Raw genomic sequence first — 25612 nt, forward strand, 5'->3', positions numbered from 1 at the left:
ATGCCACCGGCCCATCGCGCCCTATCCAGTTCTCACCAACGGTTTCATCCAAACGCATTTACACTGCACATGCGTAGGTGCACCATCGTGTTGGTATCACATTTGTTGTCGCACATTCAGTGAAAAATATTCCATCTCTGCCAGAGTTTCTCGTAAAAGAGTAAGTATCTGCCTGCATTCACTCACCAGGGGAACGTGTATAGACCGATCAGAGTATTACATACCAAGGCAGCCCAAATGTTGACACCCAAGCCATCTTGGTGACCACGTACTAAGGCTGCGTGCAGACTTTTCCTGTGTCCACAGGTGTTGACTGTGGCTGTTGAACATACGCTCTCGTGTAAACTACGACTCATCTGTAAAAAGTATATGGTTCAGAAGGTCTGGTTGCAAAAAACACTGGTAGAATTCAGTTCGATGTGGAAAATCGTATGGGTCAGGGGCGTGAACCCTCTGAGGGTGGAAGGGATGTAAATCATCTTCACGTCACACATGCAAAGTTTTGGAGTGGCTTACATCAATTTCCAGTGCCAAATACCGGAAGCTTGTTGAGAGTGTGTTTCCAGCAGTGCCAACGTCTCCTCTTCAGCTCTGGTTACGTTCTGTGCGCTGAATACCGTGTCCGTCAGGCCTTCGCACTTGTAACACTAAATGAATACACCGGGCTTCGAAGTAGGCCTTAAATCCACATGAGCCATTACGAGAACGTGCTGTTGGATAAAATACCTCAAGTGAACGTGTCTCCTGTAGGGTGCTGTGGATGGCAGTAAATTTGCTTGGATCTGGCACTCGACGATTCGGAAACCGCTGAACATACAAACTTTGCGCTGCCTGAGCAGTTCCATTTGCCGCCGCAGAAGCACAGTACAAATCTGCCCCTTCCTCCCAAGAATAGCGCTCCATTTTCTGTCTGCTCCACACAGTAACAAACACAAGAGGGTCCGCGTTTGATGAGAAAATGACGCAGAGTGAACCGAACTCCGCAGTGTGCATAGGTGCTGCCCTCTATGCAGCACCTATCAAACAGGTATTGGCACAACCAAAAGCAATGCGTTCACGTTCCTCTAAGAGGCGGAAAACCCGTAGTGTTGCCCCTCCTGGAATGTCCACAACTATATCGACTACAGCGTTAGCAAATAAAGATTATAAAGCTTTAACCCGACGTCCCTTTAGTCTTATGTCAGAAACACATTGACATCATTGCCCTGCAGACATGCTACCATGACGGTTCGGATGGTATTTTGTGTGCCTATTCTCCTGGCGGCGTGCAGCACTGTTCAATGACGCCTAGTGCCGTTCCCTACGAGATGAGGACGTGGACTGCTTTGTGAAATATGCTTGTTATGGCCCACTCTACCAGCCCTTTCATTTTCTACATTCGTTTCAGATCCTCCCTGTATAATTTTATAATACCAATGATAATTATTACTTCAGATAATCCTTAGTACTTTAAACATAATACTACAGCGAAAATGATATGCCAGTTTTCCACATGTGTGGTTTATATCGTTTAATAACACAGCATGTTTTGCGTAGACGTCATGCCACTACACTACTTTTAAATAAATTACACCATTAGGCAGATTCAAAAATTAGTAAACAACATTAAAGCATCGACAAAATATATAAATCTCTGTGTTATTCATATCATGGTATAATATTCATAATTACTGTTGGCACTTAAGAATCTGACAGAGCTCTGTTTATTGACTGATCGAACTTGATTATGGTGTCATATTCACTGTACAGATATCGTGAGACATTTGTAATATTGCATCACAACAAATGAGTTTGTACATAACCCGCAAGAACTTACAGTTTCGAGAAATAAAGAATTTGAAATTCTGCCAGTTGGAAAACTGAAATTTGGAGTTGCCACGCAATTTATTCGAGGTCTGTCATAGTAAACAAACTATCACAAAATTTGCAGCCTCATAGTTAACATGACATCAGTCAGTGACGTGCACTAACCGTTTTTAATAGTTCACTTGGCACTACTTTTGCCAACAGAGGTCAGTAGTGGGGTAGGGTATGTGTGAGACCTGTCACCATTATTGCAAGATCTCCTTATGTTAACAAATAACCCCTACCCTCACCCATCTCCCCTCCAACCACTATTTTCTACCTCTCTAGGCGAAATAGGTCACTAAATATGGCGGGGAATTCAACTGTGCATCATCCCATGGCCTAAGGAATAAGAGAACTGCCTGCATGTCTGTCAGATGTCTAATTACACTGTTCGACATGGGTTCTATTTCTGATATTAAAGTATGTGCTTCTAGACCATTTTACCGTGGGAAATTCAAATATGTAAACAAAATATCGTTGTCAGGGATACTTTTTATGTAATACGTATATATATGTATATTCACAATTCATGGCAAACACAGAGACGTTATAGACAAATACGGTTATATTGCCGCATCCAGTAGTGACAGAACGAGATAATTTCTTGTGCAACAGCAGGTGGGAAGAATCAGACATCATTAGGTTACCGCTGCCACACCTATGTCATTAAGATCACCTGAAACATCTCATTAACTCGAACGGCGACAGCCGGTCGCTGCCTCAGCAGTAAAGCTTCACGCCTCATAGGGGCAGTGCATCGAGTTTACAACAGTGGTGTTAGCCGCAATTTGTGTCAGTCTTAACAAGTGGGTGTTTTGGCTGACAAGTAACTGTCTGTCATATCTCCGAGCACGGTTGAATTTTTTAGTTCCTGTGTGTAAACTGATTGAGCCTGGTGCTGAAGGTAAAACGACTGCTTGTTTTTACACATCAGCGTTCCTCTAGTTCCCTACTATTAATTTAATACAGGTGTATTACCAAAGTGGTATTTTTAAATTTGCAGAAATGCCACGTCATCGTGGATGTCAATATAAGCCGGAAAACTTCTGCTACATCTGTGGGAAGTTAACTTTTGCCAGAAATAGGAAGAAAATTTCTTCAATCATAAAGAAAGGTTACAAACATTACTTTGGAGTAGAGGTAGGAGACCAAGATAAAGAATGGGCACCACATTTCTGATGTGCTACATGTTACTGCAAACTAATTCAGTGGTGGAAAGGTAAAGAGAATGTGGCGTTGTTTGCTGTTCCCATGGTGTGGAGGGAACCTAAGCACCATATTACTGATTGTTATTTCTGTCTAACAAAAATTCAGGGTTCTACAAGCAAAAAGACGAAGAGGCACATTGTTTACCCAGATCTGCCTTCAGCGAGAATGCCAGTTCAGCATTCCGACAACCTTCCAGTACCTTCAAGAGCTCGAGGTCAAATTCTGAGTGACAGTGAAATAAGTAGTACTGAAGAAATCACAGATGATGATACTTTATATCACTGCACAAGTGAGTCATCGCCACATTTGTTAACACAGGCAGATTTAAATGATTTAGTACGTGATCTAGGACTGAGTAAACAAAAGGCGCAGCTGCTTGGTTCAAGATTACAAGAGTATAATCTACTGCACCAAAGTACTAAAATCAGTGTGTTCAGGCACAGAGAACATGCCTTTATTTCTTATTTTTCAAGTGACGAAGCACTGACATTTTGCAATGACGTTGCAGGCCTGATGAAAGTGCTGAACTCCACTTATATTTCACTGGAGTGGAGACTTTTCATAGATGCATCGAAAACAAGTCTGAAGGGTGTTTTGCTCCATAACGGAAATAAAATGCCCTCTGTTCCAGTATCTTCCGCTAGTTTGACAAAAGAGAATTACGAATTCGTACAAAGGATGCTAAATTCATTAAAATACAATGAACACAAATGGAAAATATGTGCAGATTTCAAGGTAATTGCTATGGAACTGGGAATGCAACAAGGCTACACAAAGTATGCCTGTTTTCTTTGCGAGTGGGATAGTCGAGACCAAAATTCTCACTACGTGAAAAAGAAATGGCCTAGGCGAAGAGGGAAAGTTGGCGAAAAGAATGTACAACGTGGAAGTCTGGTAGCTCCTGAATATATACTACTTCCACCGCTTCACATCAAACTTGGCCTGATGAAACAATTCGTGAAGGCCATGGATCCAACAGGCTGTGGGTTTGCATATCTAGCTACCAAACTATCCCGTCTTTCAGCTGCAAAAATAAAGGAAGGTGTATTTGTGGACCCACAAATCAGAGAGCTGCAGAAAGATCCAACAGGCTGTGGGTTTGCATATCTAGCTACCAAATTATCCCGTCTTTCAGCTGCAAAAATAAAGGAAGGTGTATTTGTGGACCCACAAATCAGAGAGCTGCAGAAAGATGCAAATTTTGAAGCATGTTTAACTGATAAAGAAAAAACCGCATGGGACTGTTTCAAGATGATGTCGGAAAACTTCCTCGGAAGAAGAAGAGCTACTAACTACAAAGCAATGGTGAAGGATATGATCAAAGCGTATCAGGATTTGGGGTGCAATATGTCTTTGAAAGGTACATATGATGGACTCTCATCTGGACTACTTCACAGAGAGTTGTAGTGACGTATCGGATGAACATACGGAAAGATTCCATGAAGACATTTCTACCATAGAAAGGCACTATGAAGGGAAGTGGGTACCTTCTATGTTAGCAGATTATTGCTGGAATATCATTCGAGAGAAGAAAGATTCACAATACAAGAGAAAAAAGTGATGTGCATTACAAGGCAGTGGCTCATTGTTTGTCAATTTTCTGTGATTTCTCATGTCAAATAAATGCTTCATAGTGTATACAGAAAGGTTACTGTGTTATATGTTAGATCCCACCCTCCATTAATGTGATGAACTTATAACGTCATAAAGGTGTGCATTTGTTTGTCTAATTTCACCTCACGTTTGCTGCACTACATCAGAAACTGAAAAGAGAAATAAAATTGCGATTACTCATAAACTATCCCTGACAGAAAAAAACCAAAAACAGTTTTCAATTCAGCACTCAAATTACAACTAGGATCACAATACTTTTTATCAGGAATAGAAAAAAAGGTTTTTTTGGTAGAACAGTGTTATCCTAACAGTTATAATTTATGGCACACCTTATTGGAATTAATGTAATTTATGAACGTAATAATAACACTGTTCTCTCTATATTTTAATTAATGTTATTTAGTCAAAAATTGATGTCATACACAAGTATAGATGCATCGATATGTATCCTTACATTAATTACCGTACTTTATAACCACGAAACTTACGTACACACTGTGATATCACTGTGAGGCTGCCATAGAGGATTCTGACGCTGTTATACTAGACTTGTGAATATTGGCAGGAAGTTATAAAGAAATATATGTAGGAGCGTTTGTTCAAACAAGTATGCCTGTTAAAGAAAATGCGCGCGCACACACGCACAACACACGACTAACACATAAAAGACATGCGCACACACACACACACACACACACACACACACACACACACACACACACACACGACTAATGTACAAAAGACATCACTAAAGTACACTAATATCCCACATTTAACGTTTCTCAGACTTGTGATACTACCATCACCACTGGGTTAGGACAAGAACAATAATGCATCATAATCATAAATAGGCAAAAGTGTGGGAGGGTATCTTATGTGGTCTGCTCCATCTGTGCCATGCTGACACCGCCCATATACACAACACATAAAGAGATAAGGCCAGTACTGCTACTGCCACCACTCTTGCCCCTGCTGCGCTGGCTATAACAGCCAGAAATTACTGCAAGCGTTGCATCTGCCCAGCTCAATAGCTACTATCAAGTGTCAATGAGCTTTTGTAATATATATCGGTTCTTTGCTGTCATTGTTATGCAGGAGTCATAGGTACCTGGTAGGTTTGTAGTTTGGAAGGAGTTTACTACTATAGAAAAACAATGATTGGTTAGTGCACTGTATGTCATTCGTTAGATTGGGATGTAACAGTTACAGGAAAACAAGTGCTAACAACAATAAGCAGTTGCATTAATCATCAGGAAGAAGAACGTTGCTGATGCTGTTTGTCACAATGAGTGTAGTTTTAATGGAATATTTGTTAATGGCAAGAATATAGGGAAACATAGTACAGTACATTAAGAGGTTAATAGGCTTAGTGTAAATGATGTGTTTCGGTGTGTATTTGCTGCCAAAAATATTACATAATACTTACTTGCATTTGCTTTTGAAAAGGGTACTTATTCTGTATTTGCATTTGATGGATATGACATTCTGCATCTTGTTACTCTACAGGTCTTTAAAAACTCAGCTGATGTCTTGAATAGACTTGAGATGGCCCCAATTAAGGAAATTACTTCTAAGTTCCTGCTATAGGGAAATTATATGCACTATACTACGAATAATCAAATATCAAGGTCATTCCACTTTTGAATAATGTGGGGAAAATAAGAAATGTGTGTATTAAACATATAAGTCTTTACATCTCCCATTGTTCTGTGTGCATTACTGTTACGAAATGCAGACGTAAAAGCATCAGAAACCCTTTTTACTCCATGTACGTCGACATATGTACTTCAGATCACTTTATTGATGGAGGCTGCTTGGTAAAGGTTCTAGTGGTTTTTCTGATCTACACACGGAGTAGTGATTGTATGCATGCACTCCAATCATGCTTATCTTATTCCTATGGCCTCTATCCAAGATATACGATGGTGAAGGCAGAATTATCATGTAGTGTATCTCGAATACCAGTTCGCTAAAATTACCCAACAGAGTTTCACAAGAACTATGTTGTCATTCTTCCATGAAATCTCATTTACAGCAAATGTGAGACATCTGTCTGTGGATTGTATATTCATGTCTCAACAACTCTGAGACTGACCTGTGTAACAGACAAGTGGTCATAAAACCCATGTGTAAGCAACGAATTTGTTTATAAAATCACGTTTTTCCACCACTTTTTCTTTGTACTACCCATAATAATTTTTTTATTTTGAATAAAGTGTGCAATTTGACTAGTAGGTACACCCTTTATTAATGTCCACTGGTAGTTGTTAAGATACTTCTGATAAAATACTGAATAATGAGTGTATACAAGATACCGCTAAGATGGAAGCAATTTCTTGCATTAGTTCTGTTACACATTTTATATTACTCCCAAAATGGGGCTGGTCCGTGTAGCGGCCTGCATGGCGGACTGGAACAAATATGTATTGTTCCCACTGTCATTGTGTGGGGTGATGACCTGTTTCTTCAATAGCCCTTGGCTGTTCCCCCCTCTCCCAGAATTCTGCCTATTAAAACCAACAAGGGCGGACGTGATGGATGTGGTAGCTGATGGCTGTCATACCGCGCACAGCAGTGGCAGTGGTAGTAATGGCTCCCTGACTGTAAACAAAGTGATGTCTGTGTGGGTGACATCAGCACAGCATAGCCAGAGAAGTCCATTGAAGATATCATCCCACATATTTGCTTGTTTACAATAAAGATAAAGCAATCCGTCTTAGGCCACACGTTGCCCATCGGGACCATCCGACCGCCGTGTCATCCTCACATGGGGATGTGGAGAGGAGGGGCGTGTGGTCAGCACACCGCTCTCTGGGTCGTTTTGATGGTTTTCTTTGACCAGAGCCGCTACTATTCGGTCGAGTAGCTCCTCAACTGGCATCACAAGGCTGAGTGCACCCCGAAAAGAGGCAACAATGCATGGCGGCCTGGATGGTCACCCATCCAAGTGCTGGCCAATCCCCGACAGCTCTTATCTTCGGTGATCTGAGGGGAACCGGTGTATCCACTCCGGCAATGCCATTTCCTACAATAAAGATAACAATGTAGTTTTTGTTGCTATCATATACCAGTGGTGGTGATAGAGGTATTAGTATGGGAAAATGTCTGAAGGTGAGATATTGGTTTAGCATAGCGATGTCATGTGTGTGGGGTGGGGGGGGGCGGGGGTGGGGGATGTCTGTTTCTACACGCACAGTTTGCTGTGGAAATGTTCATATTTAGATTTTTATTTAACAATCTGCTACTATTTAAAAGTCTACTATAATCCTGTGGTTTCAGACACCTTTAAGGTAGTGCAATAGCGATATCATAAGCTATATATGACATTTTTAGTTATGACTTAAGATATGGAACACGTTAAGGCAACCATATATTATTGTGATGTCACTTTCAGACCATAAATTATAGTAACTAAGATATAGAAGCAGCCATGTTGTGATAGTGAGTGGTGAAGCCCATACATGTGGGGTAACCTTCAGGGAAGAAACTGGAAATTATCCAAAGATAAACTCAGAATGTTTCTTTCTAGAATTCTTGCATGTTTTTGGAATTTTTAGTTATTTCAAAAGCTTATCTAGAAAGTAGGATATTAGTTTACTTAAAAATGTAAACCTCTTTAGTTAAATGATGAGTTGAAATGTCTAATGATGTGTCAGGTTTCTCATTTGTCAAGAGAATCAAAACGCAACCTATCTCTTAATTCATGTAACTTTTCTGAAACCAAAAAACTGAGAACGTATTCTGATACCTCAAGATTATGTTGCTCACATTGTCATTGCAAAAATAATGAAATTTGAAAAATAAATACGTTATTAAGAATGTTCTAGCAACAATACAAGAAATTGACTGATTCTAAGTTCCAACAAGAAAGTTTATGTTTAAAATGACAATAACACTGATAATAAAGTACAGAAATGCCACAGTGAAGTTTTAACTGACAGAACTGTAGTAAACAAAGGCTGCTCTTACTGCTCTTTATTTTTTACAAAAGAGTAAAAAAAATTAATTCAGTAAAAAATTATCTCAATATTTACTTCTGTTTCATACATAACTCCATTCTTGTATCTGATGCAATGTTTACTATGCTGTCGAGGCAGAAATGGCATCATCAACAGGTCAATCTGTTTCACACCTGATAGACATGGTACCTCTTGCAGATGGAGTACGGCATGGACTACATCAGTCATCGTCTTTCTCGAATACAATGACATTTTTCCATTCTTTTGTTTGAAATTAAGAATTTGTAACAGCTGTTTGAGATGGATGAGTATGAATCACTTCGATCATACTGCATGAGGAGACATTACACATCAGCTAGACAACATTGTTTTAGAAGCATTTTTGAAATCACAGAAGTCGTGTGTATTATAATAACATGGAATAGGTTCAAAGCAATCTAACGTAAATCTCGCGGAACAAAGGGCTTACTAAGTTTTCTTTGTTTCTGTATAGTTGCGAAGTCTTCCTTCCATACCTAAAATTGTTTCATTGATACAACAAAACCTCACATGCACTATGCTTACATCATAAACTCTGCGTCAAATAAATGAAACATGACGCGTGACACTAGGACCTCGATCATGACGACCCTGGCCACCTCGTAATGAATGTTTGAAACGTTATTATCGTGATGTGGCACTTGGAGCAAGTCTAGGGCATACAGCAGAATACAGAGAACACAATAGTAGTGAAACCGCTTTATGTGAAGAAATGGCATTTTCACTCCTGATACGTTCTTTGGCGAGAGGCTATTTTGTCTCCCACAACTCCTGTCTCCTTCCTCGGATGTGAGCCTGATTTTAATGGTATGGTCCAGAAGTTAATGGCAATCGTCGAACCGGATCATACTTCGTGAACAAGATGTTGTAAGGGGTGTAGGACGCTGAGAAGTTAATCTTAAGATATATGGCCTATACAGTACGTAAAACCTGTAATAAAATTGGATGTGGAACCGAAGGTACACATCCAAAATCAAGTAATAACAGAGAACAACCTTTCAAGCAACAATAGAACAGAATGAGATTTTCACTTTGCAGTGGAGTGTGCGCTGATGTGAAACTTCCTGGCAGATAAAAACTGTGTGCCGGACCTAGGCTCGAACTCGGGACCTTTGCCTTTCGCAGGCAAGTGCTCTACCATCTGAGCTACCCAAGCACGACTCACAGCCCGTTCTCACAGCTTTACTTCTGCTAGTACCTCGTCTCCTACCTTCCAAACTTTACAGAAGCTCTCCTGCGAATCTTGCAGAACTAGCACTCCTGAAAGAAAGGATATTGCGGAGACATGGCTTAGCCACAGCCTGGGGGGATGTTTCCAGAATGAGATTTTCACTCTGCAGCGGAGCGGGGCGTGAGTCGTGCTGGGGTAGCTCAGATGTTAGAGCACTTGCCCGCGAAAGGTCCCGAGTTCGAGTCTCGGTCCGGGACATAGTTTTAATATCCAGGAAGTTTCAACAATAGAACATTTTACGTGGGATATGGTTATTCCCGGCTGCTACTCATCCCAACGTTACAGCATACTCTTAATAAAAGAGTTTAAGAGCTGCCCTGGAAGACGATCCCACTCCTGAGAAAAGAAAGACTGACAGTCTGTGAGAAACTGATCAACGATTTTGAGAAGGAAACGGAAGCGCATTATCCTCCTAGTAGAGGTATTCTTGGCAACGCAAACGAGACCAGAGACTCGAATTCCTCTACATTTTCCCTAGATTGAGACAATTTAGCTAGTTCTCTTCCATTCAGTAAGCTTGCGAGCAGATACGTTCTGTTTTAATGTGGCCTGTGACATTCAAGAGTACGAGTTACACCTTTGTCTACGACATGTAAGTGCGTTAAAATCTCCTTGAGACGAACTAACTCACTGCTTGGGTCTTAAGTCTCTCCAAATCATCAAGTGGATGATTATAACATTCAAGAAGTAGATTGTTTCTTCTCATTGATATTCGTTATAAGTGGACCTGAAGAAAACATACGCTAAAATGGCAAGTAGCGTTCTTGAGAGAGGCGGTGATCGTCCCACTTCTCGGTAGACAAGCGGCTAACGAGAACTGACGAGCGACCGATGCATGGAAATTATGAATGATTCCATCAGTTACGACGACATCAAATCTGATGGCGTGGTCACTGACTACAAATAAAAGTGGTCACTGGAAACGGAATAAGAAAAGGAGAGGTATGAACGTCCAGCAATGACAGTAGGGCCAACAATCAACCGGTGAGATAACTTCGAGCAGTATTGTGTAGTGTGGTATTCTAAGATGGATCCTCGTTTAAGACAGTATGCGACTAGAGCTTCCAGTGCCGTACCAAGTCATGAAATGAGCAACGACTGGTTTTCACGTGTGATACCATTTGAAACAAATAAAAGTAAACATTGTAGAGACAATTGGCTTCCTTCCCACATACGTGTGAAGGGAAATGTTGGAAGGTTGCATCATAGGACAAACGGGGATGCTTGGATTCATGGAAAATTCTATACGTAAGAGTGATTTTTGAAGTATTGTATCTGTAAAAACAAATAGCACCAAAATTTAACTAACTGTTCGAGAGCAGCTAACTTATCCTCTACCGCAAATGAACTGAGGAAAAATAGTAAAGTATATCCTGGACTGTGTTGTGTTTATTTCATAGGGTTTCACTCTGCCTCGATTCTCAAGGTAACGTAATGACGCCATTGTGGCGCTAGACCTGAAAATACGTAGTTCGGTTCAAGATCGAGGAAGAAACCGAATTTCCTATCTTTGAACATCTATTGGAAGAATAGAGATGACGTGTAACTTCAGATCATCATACAGCATTCATTTCCTATGTTATATCTAACCTTCTACACAATGTTTGGTGGAGGGAAGGTGAGTTGTTTATCAGATCGTAGCGTCGGACTTTACAACATCCATGCACATGGCAGACACTGGCTGCTCCTCTACATTCAACCCATACTTCACAGCGACAATGTGAAAATGCCTCGGGCTGGCTTTGAAAGTTCCGTTATAAGTACGGATGTTTCAGCAGTTCGGAGTCAAATCCTTCACGTTTCCTACTGCCACGCCGGCCGCGGTGGTCTAGTGGTTCTAGGCGCGCAGTCCGGAACCGCGGGACTACTACGGTCGCAGGTTCGAATCCTGCCTCGGATATGGATGTGTGTGATGTCCTTAGGTTAGTTAGGTTTAAGTAGTTCTAAGTTCTAGGGGACTGATGACCACAGAAGTTAAGTCCCATAGTGCTCAGAGCCATTTGAACCATTTGAACCTACTGCCAAAGGCCCTTGGGGAGTAAGTGCACTGTAATCAAGTCCTCTTTTTATGTATGTTTTCATCCAGCTGCCCCGGCAGTCATTGGGTTCGACAATTATTTTTCATTTCACGTAAGAGAATCGATAACCCCAGAAAAGACTGGTCATCCATTTGACAGATGAAAGACACGTCAGCTTATTTAGTTCAAAGCAACAGGCTTCCGTCACTGCTCATGACTGCTGTTTAATCTCTGGTATGGAATGGTAAACCCACGTACTCTCCCACAAGGAATCCGGCGCGAATGATCAATAGTATTCTTTCAAAAACTGTCCTAATTCCTCCTCGTATTTATTTTTGTTAGCAGTCGACAAATACAATCAACAAGTAGCACAAATTCTTCATGTAAAATCGCATTTCCTCGATATGCCGCTGGGGCCTGCTACTTCACACATCATTAACTCTCGATCGTCTTATGTTATGTTGAGCGTTTCCTCGCTATTATCAACGGTATCTGCAGGTTTGGGTCTTTCTTCACGTCGTTTAAGTGAGGTATGGTATGACTGAGGCTACCCACCCATTTATTAACTATTGAAAATTAACAAGATGGCTTTATCAACACTGAATGAATTCCCGCTGGTGATAAACCGTGCGAAGCCAATTTATTGACGGCGTTTCTTCAAGCTTTCTCATTTGAACGTGCTCGAGACCACCACTGCTTTATACAGCCACAAGGGCCTTTTGCAATAGGGGTCCTTCCAACTATGGTTCACTGTTTGAACTTTATCGTACAGTAGCGTATGTAGTTGCCGACTACAGTTGTGGTTTTCCCTCAGGTCTTCAGCTGAAAGAATATTTACGTTCTGAAACCTCTCAAGTTCCGATTAAAGGTACCTGAATAGTCATCGCTCGTATGATCTTACGTTACGTAAGATGACACCATGTCTTGACAATTTGTTTTGTGTGGGTAGCATTTGTCACGAACACAGGGGCATGGTATTCCACACATGCGCCGGTGGGGGACATAAATGCTTCATTATGTTGAACAGGGTTTGTAAAATCCAACATCGCGTGTACAATGCTCCCTAGGTAATATTTTGAACGACTCTTCACAAGGTGGGGTTCGGAGGCTTGTTTGCTCTGTAAAGTAGGATAATGGTGATCTCTGGCATCTTTCCTGAAAGAGCATAATCCTGGTGGACGTACAAGTGTTTTGGAGCAAACCGTTCATCGTACATTGATGGACATGGAGCAACGGAGCAGATCACGCCCACGTGTTCACGTGTTGACCCAACAACTTCGTCAGTTAACTTTGCAGTAGGCACGGGACTATTGGGATTCAACCGTCGACCAATGGGAACGTATTGGCTCTTCGGGTGGATCACAGTTTTGCTACACTAGGTCAATAGTGGTTTTACTAACTGCGTCATTGAGATGAACGGCGGCTCGAAAAGTGCAGCGCGTCACGGACGCAAGCTATGGGAGACATTCTCCTGCGCTTGCATGAGACCTCTGCTAGCAAACGAAGACATGCTGACAGCTGAGAGCCACTTTTATCCCTTCATGCTTTATATTTTCCCCGACGGCGATGTCGTTTTCAAGCAGTATAACAGCCCGTATCTCGGAGCGAGAACCGTGCTACGGCGGTTTGAGAAGCATTACAGTGAACTCACCCTGACGTCTCGACGACCAAATTCGCATGATGTAAATTCTATGGAACCCATCGAGGTTGCTGCCGGGTGCCATCACCGCGTACGCGGATCAATGACCCATTATCTACGCGAAATACATGACCTGTGCGTAGACATCTAATGCCACACATCTCCACAATATTACAAACAAACTGTCGGATGCCTGTACGCACAATTATTGGTGCATTCCGTTCGAAAGATGGACAAACATGCTATTAAGCAGGTGCTCATAATGTTTCGGCTCATTACTGTAAAGCACACATGAAAACTGCTTACCACAGACACGCAAGATCTGGCAGACTCGCCAGCTCCTATGCCGTACCAATGAGGGCGCTGCATGTCACTGCAGTTTTAATCCAAAACTCACATTTTGCAGTCGTGTAAATACTACAGATGAGACAAATTAGGGCAAAATGTGTATACTATGAGTACCAGTTAACGATGGTGACTGTTGTATACCTCTGTCACACAATGTTTTCTTCCCATGCTAACACTGCCTCGGTAGATGAAGGAATGGAAACGAGCACCCACCGTAGGCTGTGATGTTGGCGGCGCGCGGCGGCGAGACGCCGGGCAGGAGGTCTCCGAAGCCGATGGTGCTGAGGCTCATGAAGCAGAAGTAGGAGCCGTCCAGGAAGGACCAGTGCTCGAGGCGGTTGAGCACGGCGGCGCCGGCGCAGATGTAGCACACCATCAGCAGCAGGCAGAGCGCCACGGGCGCCAGGATGCTGCCGCAGTGCGCCCGCTGCGACGGCTGCACCGGCGACGACGACCCGCTGCGCGCCTGCGCACACGCACCGCACGCACGTCCAGAAGAAGCACAACTACAGCAACGCGGGGCCACCATCTGGGGCACATCTGCATCTAAACTAAGCACTATTTCCCTTGTAGCATATACAATTTTACTGCTGTTTGCAACAACCACACTGTCTCACAAGCAGGGCCACCTTATGACTGCGCGAGACCCGTAGCTTGGGGGTCCCTGCTCAGCGGCACTAAAGCCATCCTCATACATTCATACGTTCATCGCGCAGCAGGCAGGATGTGGTGTCCGTCGTGGTTCCTGCAACCTCTGGAGTGCCCTGTTACATGCCACGGAACGTGCTCCACGTCGTGATTTTTGACCTCAGCGCTCTCAGCGGCAGTCCGTGGCCTCTGGCCTGAAAATCACACAATTTCTTTACGAAAACTGACGCACGTTAACTCTGTTAGCGGCTGTCGAAGAAAAACTAAGGAAATAGCGAAGAAGGTTCTGGACTCGTCGATGAAAAATACTGTACAACCATTTCGCCTACACACTAATAGAAGTAATTATTTTCTCGAATCCTCACCTCATTTACGGTTTTGAATTGGATGTAGTTAAAGCATTGAGTCTAATGTCAGTTTGCGCATTCATAATATCGATATTCTAGATGTTGTATCGACTGCCGTCACTCAGAAGTAACGTATTCATCAGATAGATTTCAAGATCGAGATTTCTTTCAGTAATTTCGTTTGAGTGGAAGAGGCAAATTTTGTAAGTTGCTCAGCATCATTGAAAATGATATTTACCTACTGAATATAAACATGTGGTAGCCCATAAAACCAAGTGTTAGGTATATAAATTTTTTGAACAAGGCTGTGATCGGCAACTATAATTAATTACAATGACACAAATTTCCAGCCAACCGGTTGCAAACAGAAAATTCTTTAACTGGTCATGCATTTTAAATCCTATTTGCAACCGGTTGACTGGAAATTTGTGACATTGTGATAGGTTTATGTATTTTACACGAAGATTCATTATATCAAGAACTTCCAGCATGTAACTTGTGTTTCGTTTCCGACATAAAGTGTCATTTACGTTGACATTTTTGGACAGTGGGGAAACTTACCAGTCGTAGGACTTTGCAGAAAGAATTGCACCAAATACAGTATTCATAACAAATAACATAGACTATTGTAGGCAATAATACTATTACATTAATAAAAAAATTGACCAAGAAAAAATTTGGGACGAAGTGGAGGCGAACTTTCTATATCTCGCGAAGCTGTCAACTAATGTACGGCTTCAGACCGGCGGGTACACCAGAATAGACAGGGTGTATCGGGTACTCGGGCTTCGCAGCACGACTTCTCACATGCCAGCGATATAAAAAATGTCTGTCACTATGTTTTGTCCAGTGAGTACATCCGGCAGAAAAAGGACATTAAACAGTGGCAATATGACAACATTGTAACCACATGTGTGGTAACTACCTCTGTCAGCCAAAGTTCTTCGTGCTGTACAGTTGGTGCAGAGGGTAGTTTTGGGTTAGCATGCAGGAGGTCGAAGGTTCTATCCTTGGTTGGGGTGCTTTTTTTTGCTAATTTCATTCTGACATTTCATACTCTAATATACACCGTTTATTAGGTCACATGGTTCTAAATTTACAGAATTTTGTAACGCTGAACGTAATAAATACGTGGTTACACACACACGAAATAGACAGTTGAAACAAATGACGTCTTGTAGGACAGAATAACTACAAAAACAATATCAATTTCTAGATGCTAAAAATGAGAGCACAGTATAATAACACAACACCTACTTGTCATTTGTACTACATGTAATATGAGCGCTCAAATGTCGCTCATTAGCAACCAGTGACGATAGTAATGTCCCTATTAATCACTGCATGACCCTTACAACAGGACACGTTGCTCTCACAATAACAGATGCTCAAAGCGACCTCCCTGCACGTCTAAACATTGCGCATCACCGTCGGATCATATAGCTCTGGACTCTTCGCAGCAAAGCTGCGTCCACAGTAACAAGAGCAGCATGACCACGCGCTACCAATTCTTCCACATTCGTCGACGAAGTAGAGTACATGTGCCCCTTCAGGTGTCACACAGGGAGAATTCCAGGGGTTTTAGGTCAGGTGAATGCGGTGGCCATACAAATGGACCTCCACGTCGGAGCCAATTCCATGGAAATATTTTGCGCAAATACTGTCGCACGTTAAATCCGGAGTGTGGAAGTGTACTATCATGTTGGAACCATATCCTCTGCCGAACATGTAGTGGAACATCTTCCAGCACACCAGGAAGTTAGTTTGAGAGTAATGCATGATATCTCCGTGCAGTCAGCCGGTCAGGCAACATGTAGGGGCCCAAACACCTCTCGCCGAATATTCCAACCCAGACGTTGATACCAAAGCGAACTTGAAATCCACGGTCGCAGGTGACGTGCGGGTTAACCTCACACCAATGGTGGGCATCGTTCTTATTGAAGATACCCTCACGAGTGAATGCTGCTTCATCCGACAATATTACGGTGTTCACAAAGTCATCGTTGGCCCCCTGTTGTTATTGGAACCATTCACGCTGGTGGCGATCTGCAGGATGCAGGTGTTGCGTGAAAGCATAATGATAGGGGTGCAGAGCATGCTCGTGTAGCACGTTAACGACTGTGCGTTGCAAGACACCAGCTGCCTTGCTAGGCTACGTGTACTTCGTGGAGGTTCTTGGGGTATGAGCTCCAGATTAGCTTCCTTAGTAGCCGGAGTACGGCGAGTCCGTTGGCGATCACTGTTACGCGATGGTGGAAGGAGAGAACCTGACTCCAAAAGGCACAGGTTCAGAGGATGAAACACATTTTTATCTGGATGGCGTCGACGAGGATATCTAGCAGCACAATCACGAGCGGCACCACCAGCCCGGTTACCAGATGCACAAAGGACCAGAAGCATATCCGCAAGTTCACCGTTTGTGTATGCTATACGTCTGTAACACTGACTGGGAGGTTTACAATGAAACAATTCGATACGTGTATGCATGTACGTTGGAGCCTGTCACGGGCGCGCTACTCCGCTCGCAACTAGTCCCTGTCTGGCGGACGACGCATACAGTATAAACACGGCGTCAGTCCTGCGCGCTGTTCCACCTAACGCGCATTAGCCCTCTGACAGATATCGTTCTATATGATTCGTACCGACACCGCTAATTGTAAAATGTTCGGTTTCGAATTACATTGTTTTCCTAACGGTAATGGCCGTGATGTCTCCACAATCCCATCGATGGAGCCGACCGGAGTGGCCCAGCGGTTCTAGGCGCTACAGTCTGGAGCCGCGCGACCACTAAGGTCGCACGTTCGAATCCTGCCTCGGGCACGGATGTATGTGATGTCCTTAGGTTAGTTAGGTTTAAGTAGTTCTATGTTCTAGGGGACTGATGGCCTCAGAAGTTAAGTCCCATAGTGCTCAGAGCCATTTTGAACCCATCGATAGAATAATAATAATAATAATAATAATGCATTGAGATACATACTAAACAGCATGCGGTTACTAGACTCAATATTGGAAGGCATAATTAGTGAGACTATGGTGATAACACATAAAATAGTAACCGAGTTTGGACATTATTCACAAAGTACCCTGCTAGTCTCACTGGTAACGTAAGTCCCTAACGAAGTGTAATGCATCTGAACGCGGCAAGAATAATAGTTGGTACTAATCTCTGGGAGGATTGGATGAACGTAAAAAGAAAACAGATTTCGCATCTAGTAGATGAACTGGTGAGAATAAATTCACGAACACGACGTGGAAAGAACTTCTTCCAAGCTGACCAATCTTCCATTTCTACGATTGTAGCATGTAAGTGCAAGTATTTTCTAGTGGACGCGGTGCAATCACTATTGACGATTAAGAGCCAGGCACCGTACCACCTGGACTACATCTACCAAATAAGAAACGTATGTCTCATCCCAGGATCGAATTAACGACCTCCTGCATGCTAACCAAAAACTCTATGCACTACACCAACTGTATAGAACACCTACGGTGTACTGAGAGAAGTAGTTAGCACACATGTATCTACAGTGTTGCCAGACTGACGCTGTTTAACGTCCTTTTTACGCCGGATGTACTCGCCAGACGGAATTTTGTGAGAGATTCAAGTGGTTCAGATGGCTATGAGCACAATGGGACTAAACATCTTAGGTTATCAGTCCTCTAGAACTTAGAACTACTTAAACCTAGGTAACCTAAGGACATCACACATATCCGTGCCCAAGGCAGGATTCCAACCTGCGACCGTAGGAGCCGCGCGGTTCCGGACTGAAGCGCCGAGAACCGCTCGGCCACCACGACCGGCTTTTGTGAAAGACATTTTTGTATTGCTGGCATGCGAGAGGTCTTCTGCGAGGCCCGAGTGCGCGAATTTCGCTTTACCCTGTATAGCATATACTGTCTGAAGACTGTATCTAGAACTATCATTATTTAATATTTAACTACTACAAATTGCACGAGTTTGTACCATCTTTGTACTGTAGCCAAGGGTAAACTTTCATAGCACACAAGCTTTAAAATGAAAAACATCAGGTACAAAAAGCCCTTATCTACCAGTAAGTAGTTACACGTAACTTTATTATACGAAATCGTAGCTAAAATGATGCATTTTCGAGAGAGGCGCAATTTACCGATGTTTTCAAACAGCTTAGATTCATACGACGTACTCTGTAATAAAGAAAACCCACCAAATACATAGTTTAATTCAATACGATATGGCAGTTCCTCAGTCCTTCTTGTGAGGTAAAAACGATGTCGCGTCTCGGTGGCCACGATTCGACCCACGAGGACAAAATGAGAAATGTCAGATTCTTCATTTCGTGCTCCACAGTGTAATGGAACGTGGAGCGGCCGGAGTGGCCGAGCGGTTAAAGGCGCTACAGTCTGGAACCGCACGACCGCTACGGTCGCAGGTTCGAATCCTGCCTCGGGCATGGCTGTGTGTGATGTCCTTAGGTTAGTTAGGTTTAAGTAGTTCTCAGTTCTAGGGGGCTTATGATCACAGCAGTTGAGTCCCATAGTGCTCAGAGCCATTTGAACCATTTTTTTGGAACGTGGAATGCCACGCTTTGAGGTCAGCAGCTCCTCGCCCACGTGCGTTTTCGAGACCCTTCAGAGGACTGCTTGAGTCATATTTTTTTAACGTATTAATTTAGTTCCCTCTGATATGTGGAGGTGAAGTCTAACAAAATTTTGTTTCAATAATATCGCCGATGTGGAATTCTGCTGTATCGTTACCTGCACACGAAGATTAGACAAGAAAATATTTAAATTTTATTCGTAAATGTGCGAGTTGAGCACTAATTATTGCACACACAACAAAAGTGTTGCATCACCCCAGTGTTTCTTGCAGGTATGAGATGTTATTGTGCTATTGAGAATGTTCGTGTACCGATCGGACGTTGTTTGTAAACATACGCACACTTACCATGAGTGCTATCTACGGGTGCAACGCCTCGCTCTAACACGCTGCAGCATTTCAGTTGAAAACAAAGCGCCAGTAACTACGTATTGGATACTCATGCCGTAGAAAGTGGTTCTCATGTTTCCCTTAATTATGCAGTCGGTTTAAACATTTATGTCAGTGTTCATTTATCCGTGGTACTATGATTTTAAATTTTAAATAGAAGGTACCAGAAAGTTAGTACTACTTTAAGTTACTGCATTCGTCATAACGTAAGGTATTATATTACCTATGGACAGTCTGCTGAGTATCCTTTCGGATCGTGGAGCATAAAACCTTTCTCTGTGGTCTGAACTGGTTGCTAATACCCTGCCGTCGCCCGTCCTCAAACTGTAAAAAACAACGAATAGTGTTGCCAGGCGTCCTTTTTTACGGGCGATGTTCCGATTTTTGATCAGTCCCTTGCAAAATACACGAGGAACCCCACATGTCGAGATTTCTGGGCACTGTTAATAATTAGAAGTGTAATACGCATTCACTTCAAAAATGGACGAGTAGACTGATGTTCTTAACTGCGTTCCCGAACGCGCTGGTGGTGGTAATCAAGCAAATTAACATCCGGTGCGACAGGAACCAAACGCGTGTCGTCAGGCCAGGACTGCATGCCTCGAAAAAGACTCAGGCGCGTGACACTGTTCTATTATTACCGGTATGCAGCTGTTTTTTTTTTTTAAATTTTTCAACTTCTGCCCCCCTCTGAGTGGCCGTGACCGCTCTTAGCACTTCCATTACTTCCATTCCAGGGCGATAACCGCCAGTCGAGCTGAAACACTGGTTTTAGGTTGTAGTGAGGAACAATATCGGGATGCAGGTGATCTTAAGTTGTGTTCACAACTCCCGCCAAAGTTCTCAATTCATTCTGTCAGGTGAGATACAACCAGAAATAAATTTATAGAACATGTATCTATTTCTAAACACAGTAAATCAATCAATTTGAATGAAGCTACATGCTAGTTAGATAAAAGGTGTCCGCAATTAAATTTCCAGTTGCAACAAGAGAACCAGTGCTCAGAATGGCGTCAAATTTTAACAACACATTATTGTCGCAGAGGGAAAGGCCATGGAATAAAAAAATAGCGACCATTTGACCAATAGATAGCACTGTAAGCGTCAGAATATACACAAACGCACAACCCGTGTCTGTTACTCAATTGGCGTTCGAGGTGCCCAGCATGATTGTCTCCTCGAAAGATCGCGCGCTGCTGGTCAAGCTCTTTTTGCAAGAACGGTGACTGTGCGCCAGTAGCCCTGCAGACGTTCCGGAAACTCGAGAGTAGCGAAAAAGGCATTGGTCTGATGTCTGATAACGAGGAAAACACCAGATCGCACTCCCCTCAGCCGCACGGGATTAGTCGAGCGGTCTCAGGCGCTGCAGTCATGGACTGTGCGGCTGGTCCCGGCGGAGGTTCGAGTCCTCCCTCGGGCATGGGTGTGTGTGTTTGTGCTTAGAATAATTTAGGTTAAGTAGTGTGTCAGCTTAGGAACTGATAACCTTAGCAGTAAAGTCCCATAAGGTTTCACACACATTTGAACATTTCTGAACACTCCCCTCGGATTTAGTGATAAAACGGCCCAGAGGACGGCCCGCCAGAAACTGAACACACGTGAAGCATGAAAACTGGAATAAGGTGTACTGAACTGTGAAAAAAGAAGTAAAATCAAACAGTGAACACTCCATGCTCAAGATGTGCTAAATCGAGTAAACATAAATAGTCACGGCGTCGTGGTCATGTGGTCACGGTGTTCGACTGCGAAGGGCAGGGCGATATCCGTCTTCAAATCACCCTCGTTCCTAATTTTTTATTTTCAGTAAATTATAAACTATCCGTTCCGTCACTGACGTGTCAGTGTCGTGGTTTAACGTCCGCTTGCATGGTGTAAGGAAGGGACGGCCAGATGTACGTACATCCTATTTATTCCACACAAGTACTACATCTTATGGCTCTTGCGTTCCGCATTGGAACTTGAATAACTTAGTTGTAACATAGTTCATACCTGTTTATTTGTTGTTGTCATCTCTGTGAGAGGTCTATACAGTAGCTCGCCTACTTTCACTATTCATCCCATTTACTTGCGACGGTAATATATTCTTACCACATGACTCATATGCTATTCAGTGTATTGTACGACAATTGTCAAGACTACTGAAGTAGAACAGAGACGTCAGTGACGTGACGGAAATTTGCGAAAAAAAAATAATAATAGAGCACGAATGAAATTTAATCACGGATTTCCCGATCTATAGTCCAACACCTTGACCACACGACGCCGACGCTTTTCACCTTCGCTCGAAGTTGCACATCTTGGGCCTTGAACGTTCACTGTTTCGATTTTGCTTCTTTTTTCACACTTCAGTATACATTATTTCTGTTTTCATGCTTGATCTGTGTTCAGATTTTGATGGGTTGTCCACTGGACAATCTAAATCTCAATGGGGGGAGAGGAGAGAGCCATGGCGAGTTTCCTTTGTAAACCGATTCAAAAATTCCAAAAGATAGGTTTGAAGTGCATTGTAGCAGAGGGAAGAAAGCAGTTGATCTAACTTCTGTCGACGAGGTGGTCACAGCATTGCAGGACTGTGGAGCAGTGACGTGCAAACATACCGAGCACGCGGAATTCCCTGAGGGTCGGAAAAATTTGTGGTAACGTCTTATGTGACCAAACTGCTAATGTCATCGGTCCCTATGCTTATACACTACGTAATGTAGCTTAAACTAACTTACCCTAAGGACAACACACGCACCCATGCCCGAGGGAGGACTCGAACCTCCGACGGGGGTAACCGGGTGGACCGTGACAAGACTCCTCATACCACGAGGCTAGTCTAAAGGTCGGACATGCCTGCGAGAACGGTGCATAATATCCTACGAAACATCCTTCATTGGTCAATCCCGCGTCCGGCCATGCTCATTTAGGTTTTCCGTGATTTCCATAAAAATCACCTCAGGCAAATGCCGGGATGGTTCCCTTGAAAAGGACACGGCCGACTTCCTTACCCATCCTTCCGTAATCCGACGAGACCGATGACCTCGCCGTTTGGTCTCCTCCCCCAAAACAACTAAGCCTTCATTGGTATCCATACAAAATCATCCATTTTCAGGAATTGCTTTCTGCTGAGGCTCCGGCAAGACAAACGTTATCTCTGGAATTTCTTGCTCGCAGTGGAAGATGACAATGAATGGCCATGGAACGCTCTGTGTCCAGACGAAGCCTATTTCCATATCGAAGCACTTGTCAGTATGGAGAACTGCAGAATATGGGCAACGGAAAATCCGCACACACATCAGCCAACGCCATTTCATTCTCCAAAGTTGACTGTGTGGTACGGGTTTGCGCCATTGTTTATCATAGAGCCGTATTTTTTCGAGGAGATGGGTCCTGCGGGTCCGGTTACCTGTACCCTCACTGGTGAGCGTTCTGCGAATCTTTTGCGCATCAACGTCATTCCATCCTTCCAACAGCGTGTATGTGTGGGTAGGATCATTTTTATACAAGATGGCGCTCCTCTGCACAATGCGCAGCCAGTGAAATGGCTGCTGCACAGGCAGTTCGGAAATGGTAGACGTATCAGCCGTCCTTTCCCTACAGCGTGGCCTTCCGGCTGTGTGGCTTCTAGCTGTGTTGGGTTCTCAGATTACGAACTGAGCTGAATGGAAGATATGCACTGCTCATCGCATTCTGAACGTGACTCCCGAGACACTCCGATCTGTTCTGGAACATACTGCTTCCCGATTCCAACTTGTGACAGAAAACGATGGACTGCATACTGAACATGTCTAGCGACAGCCTCACGAAAGTGACAGCCAGATGCTTTGTTGCTTTTTACGCCGTATTAGTCACCAGGCCAATTAAAATCCGGTTTTTCCCATCCGATGTAGTTCGACCATGCCATGGTAGATAGGCTTAGTTAACTAACAGTGCCATGACTGTTGACAGCCGAACAGTCAAGCAAATTGAACAATACACATGGCGTAATGCGAAACTCAAATCACAGCTTTGATAGAGCGCTGTATTTGTCATTGGTAGCCGACCTCATTCCCGTCAAGACGCTTACAGCGCCGCCCATTGCCAGAATTTCCTCCCATACGCAGGCCGATTAGTCGGCCAATCCCCTCTACCCTCTCTACCACGCAGGTGTGCCTCACCCGTTCATCTGTGTATGGGCGATTTTGTAGCGATCGGATTGTTATTCCTGGTGTGTCTATTTCACGGCAGACCTCTACCTGCTAGCCCGACCGTTACCTGCCAGCCCCTACTCAGAGCAGGCAGTTGGAGTCTGCAAAGCGGCTACCCACAGTCAGATGGGTCGGTGTGTGGTTCGTTGAGCGAGTCAGCGCAATGGTCAGGCCGTTACTGGACGGGTTTACCCATCGCCCACACGCAGGAGAACGGGTTCGGACAATCCTGCTCGGCAGGTATCAGACGAGTGGTCAGTGTGTGATAGCGGCCTTACGCGGGTCCCATCCAAGTGGAGGGCATTGCTCAACCACTTCCACAGGTGGTCTCTGTAAGGGATGCCGCTTTGGCACTGTGGTGCCGGGCAGTCTCGAGCAGCTCCATGTCTTTGGAATGGCGTGTTGCAGCCAGCATGGCAGGACTGACTTCCTAAAAAGTTCATTTTGGGAACAGTGCTATGCATCCAGTCAATTCAAAATAAATTCTTTTACAAACTGCTGTATCTAAGCTAAAAAACTTCTTGATAGTGCGTTTCGCTGGCAGGCCTTCCGAGACAGCCATCCTAGTAAAAGACGGTGAGGGAAAGCTGCACTGGCGCCATCGGGTCGCTAAGCCATGCAAGCAGCAAATTTATCCAGCACGATGCAGGGGAGCACCTTATTTGGTGGTTTAAAAAATATGTGCTAGGAGGGATGTATGAGCTCTGTTTCTAAGAGTTTTATTGGACATTGTTCAGCCATGGCTTCTCAAAGGTGGAGTAGAGCTTGCGCAGAAAACAGCGAGAGACTCTGTGGCGAAGAGAGGGATGAAAATTTTGAATGATCACATTTGTTCAGGGGAAGAGGAGGGAGACTCAGTGGAGCGTGATGGAGACGAGAGCTGCGGGCGTGTATTCGAGAATCAGCTTGCCACTCTATTTCTGATGGGCCTTTTCTGCCATCAGGCTGCAGTGGACGCACGTCTAGTCGATCGCAACCGTAGATTCTCGTGAGAATAGCATGTCACTTAGGCTATCAAATGGTTAGCAAATATCGATCTATTATCTTTAAACTTAATTAGTCACTGTGACTTGATTTCCGGTCTTGTGGCCTTGCAAATTTCTATCCATTAATTTTAAACTTGGTTAGTTAATGCGACTCGCTTTCTGGTCTTGTGGCCTTGAGCTTATCCATCACTGAGTGCGTTTCGATATTTGCGTGTGGAACACATGCTTTACTTCCCAGTACGGTAAGAGTAATCATTATGCACCTACAGTGATTATGCAGCTTGGGGGGGGGGGGGGGGCGGGAGGAGCGACATTTGATTTGATCGTCACTCTTGCCTTAGACATTTCTTGTGGGCTTGTCAGGCAGACCTAAGATTCAGTTAGATTGCCTTCATGTTAACTACATATATTTTCTTTTGATTTCCTTGTATTGTATTAATAACATTAATACATGATTCCTGCGTCTGTGTACTCGCAAACAGCAAGTAAAATTGAGTATAATCTGGACCAAAACTATGAATTCAGTAGACAGATAACGTATCCCAAACATTAACGTTTTGGTTTAGTAATAACAGTCACACATAACTAAGT

At 43.5% G+C, this 25612-nt stretch overlaps 1 protein-coding gene across 1 annotated transcript in view; it reads right to left on the bottom strand.

Annotated features, from left to right (window-relative positions):
- LOC126419510 (potassium channel subfamily K member 18-like) overlaps nt 1-25612 on the bottom strand; it is a 120213-nt gene that overhangs the window by 17637 nt on the left and 76964 nt on the right. The window contains exon 4 of the mRNA XM_050086700.1: nt 14119-14371. Coding sequence (XP_049942657.1) covers nt 14119-14371 — 253 coding nt within the window. The remainder of the gene's footprint in view (nt 1-14118; nt 14372-25612) is intronic.

This window comes from Schistocerca serialis, chromosome 9, assembly GCF_023864345.2.
Source record: "Schistocerca serialis cubense isolate TAMUIC-IGC-003099 chromosome 9, iqSchSeri2.2, whole genome shotgun sequence".
Taxonomy (NCBI): Eukaryota; Metazoa; Arthropoda; class Insecta; order Orthoptera; family Acrididae; genus Schistocerca; species Schistocerca serialis.